Consider the following 10,430-nt stretch of genomic DNA (forward strand, 5'->3'; position numbering starts at 1 on the left):
CCAGCATTCCCTGGAATGATCATTCCCTGGAACTCTCATTCCCTGGACAAAGGGGATGGAACTGGATGAACTTTAAGGACCAGCATTCCCTGGAATCATCATTCCCTGGAATCATCATTCCCTGGAATCATCATTCCCTGGACAAAGGGGTGGAACTGGATGATCTTTAGGGACCAGCATTCCCTGGAATGATCATTCCCTGGAACTCTCATTCCCTGGACAAGAGTGTGGAATTAGATGAGACTTAAAGACCATCATTCCCTGGAATCATCATTCCTTGGAATCATCACTCCCTGGACAAGGGGGTGGAACTGGATGAGCTTTAAGGACCAGCACTCCCTGGAATGATTATTCCCTGGAACTCTCATTCCTTGGACAAAGGGGATGGAACTGGATGAGCTTTAAGGTCCAGCATTCCTTGGAATCATCATTCCTTGGAAACATCATTCCCTGGACAAATGGGTGGAATTGGATGAGCTTTAAGATCCATCACTGGATGATCTTTAGGGACCACCATTCCCTGGAATCACCATTCCCTGGAATCACCATTCTCTGGAATCATCACTCCCTGGAATCATCACTCCCTGGACAAGAGTGTGGAATTAGATGAGCTTTAAGGACCAGCACTCCCTGGAATGATTATTCCCTGGAACTCTCATTCCTTGGACAAAGGAGATGGAACTGGATGAGCTTTAAGGACCAGCATTCCCTGGAGTCATCATTCCCTGGAATCATCATTCCCTGGACAAAGGGGTGGAACTGGATGAGCTTTAGGGACCATCATTCCCTGGAATGATCATTCCCTGGGACCAACATTCCCTGGAATCATCACTCCCTGGACAAGGGTGTGGAATTAGATGAGCTTTAAGGACCAGCATTCCCTGGAATGATTATTCCCTGGAACTCTCATTCCTTGGACAAAGGGGATGGAACTGGACAAGCTTTAAGGACCAGCATTCCCTGGAATCATCATTCCTTGGAATCATCATTCCCTGAAATTCTAATTCCCTGGACAAGGGGATGGCACTGGATGAGCTTTAAGAACCAGCATTCCCTGGAATCATCACTCCCTGGAATCATCATTCCCTGGACAAAGGGGTGGAACTGGATGAGCTTTAAGGACCATCATTCCCTGGAATCATCGCTCCCTGGAATCATCACTCCCTGGAACTCTCATTCCCTGGACAAGGGTGTGGAACTGGATGAGCTTTAAGGACCATCATTCCCTGGAATCATCATCCCCTGGAACTGCCATTCCCTGGACAAAGAGGTGGAACTGGATGAGGTTTAAGGATCATCATTCCCTGGAACCATCATTCCCTGGACAAGTGGGTGGAACTGGATGAGGTTTAAGGACCAGCATTCCTTGGAACCAGCATTCCCTGGACAAAGGGGTGGAACTGGATGAGCTTTAAGGACCATCATTCCCTGGAATCATCATTCCTTGGAATCATCACTCCCTGGACAAGGGTGTGGAATTAGATGAGCTTTAAGGACCAGCATTCCCTGGAATGATTATTCCCTGGAACTCTCATTCCTTGGACAAAGGGGATGGAACTGGACGAGCTTTAAGGACCAGCATTCCCTGGAATCAGCATTCCCTGGGACCAACATTCCCTGGAATCATCACTCCCTGGACAAGGGTGTGGAATTAGATGAGCTTTAAGGACCATCATTCCCTGGAATCATCATTCCCTGGAATCATCATTCCCTGGACAAGGAGGTGGAACTGGATGAGCTTTAAAGACCAGCATTCCCTGGAATCATCATTCCCTGGAACCACCATTCCCTGGAATCATCACTCCCTGGAACCATCATTCCCTGGACAAGGGGGTGGAATTAGATGAGCTTTAAGCACCAGCATTCCCTGGAATGATCATTCCCTGGAACTCCCATTCCCTGGACAAGAGTGTGGAATTAGATGAGCTTTAAGGACCAGCATTCCCTGGAATCATCACTCCTTGGAATCATCATTCCCTGGACAAAGGGGTGGAACTGGATGAGCTTTAAGGACCATCATTCCCTGAAATCATCATTCCCTGGAATCATCACTCCCTGGAATCACCATTCCCTTGGACAAAGGAATGAGCTCCAACCTCCCTCCCCTTCCAAAGATCCCTCCGCGATCCCACCCCCCTCTTCCCACACATCCCTCAGGATTATCCCGCCTAAACTCCCAATTCCCAACTTTCTGTTCACTAATTAACAGTGAAACCAATTAATTCCCACTCTCCCCAGGCCGTCCCTTCCCCTTGGGATCCCTTTCCGGTGGCGGAGCCACCGGAAAGGGATCCCGAGGGGAAGGGATGGGCCTGGGATTATCCCAAATCCCGGTTTTTCCCGGAATTCCACGCACAGGTGCCGAGATCCAGGGAGAGCTGGAGGCGGGCGCAGAGCAGGGCCCGGCAGCTGGAGCACCTCAGGAGGTCACATTCCAGGTTTTTCCAGCCCCAGCGGGCACATTCCAGAGGGGAAAGGGCGGCTGGCTTGCCCGCCCACTTCAGGGGGTGGCCCGGAGTTAAGGGATGAGGGGAAAAGTTGGGAATAACGGGGGGGAAAATCAGGGAATAATGGGGGGGAAATTAGGGAATAATTGTGGGAAAAATAGGGAATAATGGTGGGATAAATAGGGAATAATGGTGGGAAAAAATAGGGAATAGTGGGGAAAAATAGGGAAAAATGGAGGGAAAACATAGGAAATAGTGGGAAAAAATAGGGAATAATGGAGGGAAATTAGGGAATAATGGTGGGGAAAAATAGGGAATAAGGGTGGGAAAAATAGGGAATAATGGTGGGATAAAATAGGGAAAAATGGTGGGGAAATCAGGGAATAATGGTGGGATAAAATAGGGAATAATGGGAAAAATAGGGAATAATGGGGGGAAAAAATAGGGAATAATGGTGGGAAAATGGGGAATAATGGTGGGATAAAATAGGGAATAATGGTGGGATAAAATAGGGAAAAATGGTGGGAAAAAATAGGGAATAATGGGGGGATAAAATAGGGAAAAATGGTGGGGAAATCAGGGAATAATGGGGAAAATGGGGAATAATGGTGGGAAAAATGGTGGGAAAATTAGGGAATAATGGTGGGATAAATAGGGAATAAGGGTGGGAAAAATAGGGGATAAAATAGGGAAAAATGGTGGGGAAATCAGGGAATAATGGGGGGAAAATAGGGAATAAGGGTGGGGAAAAATAGGGAATAAGGGTGGGAAAAATAGGGAATAATGGGGGGAAAAATAGGGAATAATGGGGGGATAATAGGGAATAATGGTGGGAAAAATGGTGGGGAAATTAGGGAATAATGGTGGGAAAATCAGGGAATAATGGTGGGATAAAATAGGGAATAATGGGAAAAATAGGGAATAATGGGGGGAAAAAATAGGGAATAATGGTGGGAAAATGGGGAATAATGGTGGGATAAAATAGGGAATAATGGTGGGATAAAATAGGGAAAAATGGTGGGAAAAAATAGGGAATAATGGGGGGATAAAATAGGGAAAAATGGTGGGGAAATCAGGGAATAATGGGGAAAATGGGGAATAATGGTGGGAAAAATGGTGGGAAAATTAGGGAATAATGGTGGGATAAATAGGGAATAAGGGTGGGAAAAATAGGGGATAAAATAGGGAAAAATGGTGGGGAAATCAGGGAATAATGGGGGGAAAATAGGGAATAAGGGTGGGGAAAAATAGGGAATAAGGGTGGGAAAAATAGGGAATAATGGGGGGAAAAATAGGGAATAATGGGGGGATAATAGGGAATAATGGTGGGAAAAATGGTGGGGAAATTAGGGAATAATGGTGGGAAAATCAGGGAATAATGGTGGGATAAAATAGGGAAAAAGGTGGGGAAATCAGGGAATAATGGTGGGAAAATAGGGAATAATGGGGGGAAAATAGGGAATAATGGGGGGGAAATAGGGAATAATGGGGGGGAAATAGGGAATAATGGGGGGGAAATAGGGAATAATGGGGGGGAAATAGGGAATAATGGTGGGAAAATAGGGAATAATGGTGGGGAAATAGGGAATAATGGGGGGAAATAGGGAATAATGGGGGGAAAAATGGTGGGGAAATTAGGAAATAATGGTGGGAAAATCAGGGAATAATGGGGGGATAATAGGGAATAATGGTGGGAAAAACGGGGAGAAAATTAGGGAATAATGGTAGGAAAATTAGGGAATGGTGGGATAAAATAGGGAATAATGGTGGGATAAAATAGGGAATAATGGGGGAAAAATGAAGAATAATGGTGGGAAAAATGGTGGGAAAAATTGGGAATAATGGTGGAAAAATTAGGGAATAATGGTGGGAAAAATGGTGGGAAAAATGGTGGGAAAAATGGTGGGAAAAATGGTGGGAAAAATGGTGGGAAAAATGGTGGGAAAATTAGGGAATAATGGTAGGAAAATCAGGGAATAATGGGGGAAAATCAGGGAATAATGGTGGGAAAAATGATGGGAAAATTAGGGAATAATGGGGGGATAAATACGGAAAAATGGTGGGAAAATCAGGGAATAATGGTGAGATAAAATAGGGAAAAATGGTGGGGAAAACACGGAATAAGGGTGGGAAAAATGGGGAATAATGGATAAATAGGAAAAAATGGTGGGAAAAAATAGGGAATAATGGTGGGAAAAATAGGGAATAATGGTGGATAAATAGGGAAAAATGGTTGAAAAAATAGGGAATAAAGGTGGGATAAAATAAGGAATAATGGTGGGAAAAATGGTGGGAAAATTGGGGAAAAATGGTGGGAAAATTGGGGAAAAATGGTGGGAAAATTGGGGAAAAATGGTGGGAAAATTGGGGAAAAATGGTGGGGGAAAATAGGGAATAATGGTGGGAAAAATGGGGAAAATGGTGGGAAAAATGGGGAAAATGGTGGGAAAAATAGGGAAAAATGGTGGGAAAAATAGGGAATAATGGTGGGAAAAATAGGGAATAATGGTGGGAAAATAGGGAATAATGGTGGGAAAAATAGGGAAAAATGGTGGGAAAAATAGGGAAAAATGGTGGGAAAAATAGGGAATAGTGGGAAAAAATAGGGAATAGTGGGGGGAAAAATAGGGAATGGTGGGAAAATGGGGAATAATGGTGGGAAAAATGGTGGAAAAATTAGAGAATAATGGTGGGGGAAAATGGGGAATGAGGGTGGGAAAAATGGTGGGAAAAATAGGGAATAAGGGTGGGAAAAATGGGGAATAATGGTTAAAAAAATACAGAATAAGGGTGGAAAAATAGGGAATAATCATGGAATAAAACACAGAATAACGGTGGGAAAATTAAGGAATGGTGGGAAAATAGGGAATAATGGTGGGATAAAATAGAGAATAACGGTAGGAAAGTAGGGAATAATGGTGGGGAAAAGGGAATGCTGGGAAAATAGGGAATATGATGGGAAAAATGAGATCCCAGAAATCCTGGAGCTGTTCCAGGTGGGTTTGGGTTGGATTTTAGGGAAAGGTCTTTCCCACAGAAAACAGGAGCAGCTCCCCAGGGAATGGTCACGACCCCAAGAGCTCCAGGAATGTTTGGGAACACTCCCAGGGATTTTGGGATATCCCAGGAGGGGCCAGGGGCAGGGTTTGATCCCTGTGGGAACGAGGAGATTCCAGGATCCCAAAGGGGGAGCATCCCAAAGGATATGGTGAAGGTTTCCACCCTGCTGAAATAGGCTTCCCTGCTGGCAGATTCCAAGGAATTCTCCTCCATCTGGGAAGAGCCGTTGGCCGATTCCGACAGGTCGGACGTGTCCTTCCTGAAGGGAAAAAACCAGGGAAAATCCCGGGAAAAAACTCCTTAATAAAAGGGATTCACCACCCAAGGAATTCCCAACCCTTGAATCCCAACAGGGATCTTCTCCAGAGCTCCCAATTCCTGAGTTTCCGTTAATTAATTACGGGACCAATTAAGAGGCACGAATCTGAGGGCGGGTTGGACATTCCCGGGCGGAATTTGATGGGAAAAGGAGGGAAAACAGGGATTTGTTCTCCCAGCTCGGCGAGGGCAGGTTGAGGAACAACCTCTGGAGTCAGGGAGGGATCCCAAACATCCCCTGGAGTCAGGGAGGGATCCCAAACATCCCCTGGAGTCAGGGAGGGATCCCAAACAAACATCCCCTGGAGTCAGGGAGGGATCCCAAACAAACATCCCCTGGAGTCAGGGAGGGATCCCAAACATCCCAAACCCGGGGCTGGAATGTGGGGCCCAGGCTGGAATTCCAAGGGCTGCCCTTGGGCCTCTCCCGACCCATTTCCCAGGGGGAAAAAATCCAGGGATAGTTGGGAAAAGGGGGAATGAGACACCCCCGAGGCCCAGCCCCAGTGCCCCCCAGTATTCCCAGTGCTCCCAGAGCCCACCAGTTCCTCCCAGTGCCTCCTAGAGCCCACCAGTTCCTCCCAGTGCACACCAGTACCACCTCCCAGTGTCTCCCAGTACCTCCCAGTGTCTCCCAGTGCCTCCCAGCATTCCCAAGTGCTCCCAGTGCCTCCCAGTCTACCCAGTGCCCCCCAGTTCACCCCAGCATTCCCCAGTTGCTCCCAGAGCACACCAGTGTCTCCCTCGTGCCCTCCAGTGCTCCCAGTACACACCAGTCTGTCCAGTGTCCCCCAGTACTGCCTCAGTGTCCCCCAGTGTCCCCCAGTTCCTCCCAGTGCCCACCAGTGCACCCCAGTATTCCCCAGTGCTCCCCAGTGCCTCCCAGTGTCCCCCAGTGCTCCCAGTCTGCCCAGTTCCTCCCAGTGTTCCCCAGTGCCTCCCTTGTGCCTCCCAGTGCTCCCAGTACACACCAGTCTGCCCAGTGTCCCCCAGTGCACACCAGTACTGCCTCAGTGTCCCCCAGTACCTCCCAGTACACACCAGTACTACCTCCCAGTGTCTCCCAGTGCCTCCCAGTCTGCCCAGTTCCCCCCAGTGTTCCCCAGTGTTTCCCAGTTCACCCCACTGTCCCCCAGTGCTCCCAGTGCACACCAGTGTCTCCCTCGTGCCTCCCAGTGCTCCCAGTACACACCAGTCTGTCCAGTGTCCCCCAGTGCACCCCAGTACTGCCTCAGTGTCCCCCAGTGTTTCCCAGTGTCCCCCAGTGTCCCCCAGTGCCTCCCAGTGCCTCCCAGTTCACAGCAGTACCACCTCCCAGTGTCTCCCAGTGCCTCCCAATATTTCCCAGTGCTCCCAGTGTCTCCCAATATTCCCCAGTTCCTCCCAGTGCCCCCCAGTGCCCCCCAGTACTACTTCCTGGTGTCTCCCAGTGCCTCCCAACATTCTCCAGTGTTCCCCAGTGCTCCCCAGTGCCTCCCAGTATCCCCCAGTGTCCCCAGGGCACACCAGTGCCTCCCAGTACACACCAGTTGCTCCCAGTGCACACCAGTGTCTCCCTTGTGCCTGCCAGTGCTCCCAGTACACACCAGTACTGCCTCAGTGTCCCCCAGTTGCTCCCAGTGCCTCCCAGTGCTCACCAGTGTCTCCCTCATGCCCCCCAGTGCTCCCAGTACACACCAGTACTGCCTCAGTGTCCCCCAGTGCCTCCCAATGCTCCCCAGTCCCCCCCAGTGCCTCCCAGTGCTCTCCAGTGTTTCCCAGTTCATCACAGCGTTCCCCAGTGCTCCCCAGTTCCTCCCATTGTCCCCCAGTGCCCCCCAGTTCCCCCCAGTGACCCTCAGTGCATCCCAGTGTTCCCCAGTACACACCAGTGCCTCCCAGTGCTCCCCAGTGCACACCAGTGCTCCCCAGTACACAACAGTTGCCCCCTCGTGCCTCCCAGCACTCCCAGTATACACCAGTTGCTCCCAGTGCACACCATTGCTGCCTCAGTGTCCCCCAGTTGCTCCCAGTGCTCCCCAGTTACTCCCAGTGCTCCCCCAGTGCCTCCCAGTGACCCCATTGCCTTCCAGTGCCCCCCAGTACAAACCAGTGTCCCCCAGTGCTCCCAGTGCACACCAGTGCCCCCCGTATTCCCCAGTTCATCCCAGCATCCCCCAGTGCTCCCAGTGCACACCAGTGTCTCCCTCATTCCTGCCAGTGTTCCCAGTACACACCAGTCTGTCCAGTGTCCTCCAGTGCCTCCCAGTGTTCCCCAGTGCCCCCCAGTGCTCCCAGTACACACCAGTCTGTCCAGTGTCCTCCAGTGCCTCCCAGTGTTCCCCAGTGCCCCCCAGTGCTCCCAGTACACACCAGTGCCCCCCAGTGCCTCCCAATGTTCTTCAGCTCCCCCCAGTGCACACCAGTGCCTCCCAGTACACACCAGTTGTTCCCAGTGCCCCCCAATTCTCCCCAGTTTCCCCAGTGCCTCCCAGTTGCTCCCAGTGCACACCAGTACTGCCTCAGTGTCCCCCAGTTCTCCCAGTGCTCCTCAGTGCCTCCCAGTGCTCCCCAGTTGCTCCCAGTGTCCCCCCAGTGCCTCCCAGTGACCCCATTGCCTTCCAGTGCCCACCAGTGCTCCCCAGTGCACAACAGTTCCCCCCAGTGCCTCCCAGAGCTCCCAGAGCAAACCAGTGTCTCCCTTGTGTCCCCCAGTGCTCCCAGTGCACACCAGTACTGCCTCAGTGTCCCCCAGTTGCTCCCAGTGTCCCCCAGTGCGCTCCAGTTCCCACCAGTATCCCAGTTCCCATTGCTGCCTCCCTGTTCCTCCCAGCCCTCCCAGTATTCCCAGTGCCTCCCAGCATCCCTTAACCCCCCCAGTGCTCCTCCCAGTGTCCCCAGTATTCCCAGTGCCCCTCCAGCATCCCTAACCCCCCCAGTGCCCCCTCCCAGTGCCCCCAGTATTCCCAGTGCCCCCCAGCATCCCCTTACCCCCCCAGTGCTCCTCCCAGTGCCCCCCCAGCATCCCCTAACCCCCCCAGTGCCCCCTCCCAGTGCCCCCAGTATTCCCAGTGCCCCCCAGCATCCCCTTACCCCCCCAGTGCTCCTCCCAGTGCCCCCCCAGCATCCCCTAACCCCCCCAGTGCCCCCTCCCAGTGCCCCCAGTATTCCCAGTGCCCCCCATCCCAACCCACCTCCCTCTTTTCCCGGGATCCTCCCCCAGAGCAATTCCCAGTCGCTCCCAGTTCTCTCCACCCTCACCCACCTCCAGCCCCCTCCCAGGGCCCCCAAACCTCTCCAGGGATCCCCAAAACCCCCCCAGAACCCCCAAGAAAACCAAGGGGTCCCCAAACTCCTCTGGGAGACCCAAACCCCCCTTCCAGGACCCCCAAAACCACCAAGGGCTCCCCAAACCCACTCCAAGGGTCCCCAACTCCCTCCCAGAATCCCAAAGAAAACCAAAGAGCCCCCAAATCCCTCCAGGGATCCCCAAAATCCCCCCAGAACCCCCAAGAAAACCAAGGGGTCCCCAAACCCCTCTGGGAGACCCCAAACCCCCCTTCCAGGACCCCCAAAACCACCAAGGGGTCTCCAAACCCACTCCAAGGGTCCCCAGTCCCCCCTCAGGACCCCAAATAAGACCGGGGGGGCCCCAAACCCTCAATGAAGGGTCCTCAAGTCCCTCCAAGGAGCCTCCAATTCCCCTCCCCCAAACCCCAAATAACACTGGAAGGGTCCCCAAACCCCCCTGGACCCCAAATTACACCAAGGAACACCCCCCCCCCCTTTCAGGGACCCAAATGACATCGGGAGGGTCCCCCAAAAACCCCCCTGGACCTCAAATTACACCGAGGGACCCCCAAACCTCCCTCAAGGGATCCCCAATTCCCCCCCCCCCCCTCCAGGACCCCAAATAACACCCGGGGATCCCCAAACCCACGAAAAGGGTCCCCAACCCCCCTCCAGGGGTCCCCAATTTCCCCCAGGGCCCCCAATAGCCCCGAGGGACCCCCAAACCCCCCTCAGGGTGCTCCCCCAACCCCTTGCTGAGGGTTCCTCATCCCCTCAAGGCCCCCCAGTTCCCCACAGGACCCCCAATGAAGGACCCGAACCCCCTCCAGGGGTCCTCAAATCCCCCCTCCCGGACCCCCAAACCTCGCCAGGACTTTCAATAACCCCGAAAACCCCCCAACCCCTCTCAGGGTCCTCCCCCCCGCCCCTCACTGAGGGTCCCAGGGCCCCCCAATTCTCCCCCAGGACCCCCAGCGAGGGGTCCCCTCACCCTCCGGCATCATCCGGCCGGGCCTTCCCGCCCCCTTCCCGCTCTCCCCCTGCCCACCGCCGGTCCCAGCCCCTTCCCCGAGCCCCCCGCGGCCGCTCACCCGCCGTTCCCGGTGCCTCCGGCGGCGATGCCCCGGCCGATGAGGTCCCTGATATGCCGGGGGGTCACCGGGACCGCCCCTCGGGGACTCCCCCCCGGGACCGCCGCCGCCGCTCCGGCGCTGGGCGCCGCCATCTTGGCTCGGCTCCGCCCCTCCTCCCGCCGGCCCGGCCGGGAAAACGCGGCCCCGCAACAACGTTCCGCCCCGCGCAACAACGTTCCGCCTGCGCCGCCGGGCTGCTCAT

General features: G+C 53.2%; 1 protein-coding gene across 9 annotated transcripts in view; it reads right to left on the reverse strand.

The window, feature by feature from the left end:
• Positions 1-10,328, reverse strand: part of ZC3HC1 (zinc finger C3HC-type containing 1) — a 29,570-nt gene extending 19,242 nt beyond the window's left edge. For all 9 annotated transcript variants that reach the window (XM_051773627.1, XM_051773628.1, XM_051773630.1 and 6 more), the window contains exons 1-3: positions 10,187-10,328; positions 5,655-5,766; positions 2,357-2,507 (exon numbers count right to left, since the gene is read on the reverse strand). In XM_051773627.1, coding sequence (XP_051629587.1) covers positions 2,357-2,507; positions 5,655-5,766; positions 10,187-10,320 — 397 coding nt within the window. In that variant the 5' untranslated portion in view covers positions 10,321-10,328. The remainder of the gene's footprint in view (positions 1-2,356; positions 2,508-5,654; positions 5,767-10,186) is intronic.
• Between the last annotated feature and the right edge of the window lie 102 nt (positions 10,329-10,430).

The sequence above is a fragment of the Manacus candei genome, unplaced genomic scaffold (assembly GCF_025592945.1).
Source record: "Manacus candei isolate 608988 ecotype Guabito, Panama unplaced genomic scaffold, ASM2559294v1 h1tg000174l, whole genome shotgun sequence".
NCBI lineage: Eukaryota > Metazoa > Chordata > Aves > Passeriformes > Pipridae > Manacus > Manacus candei.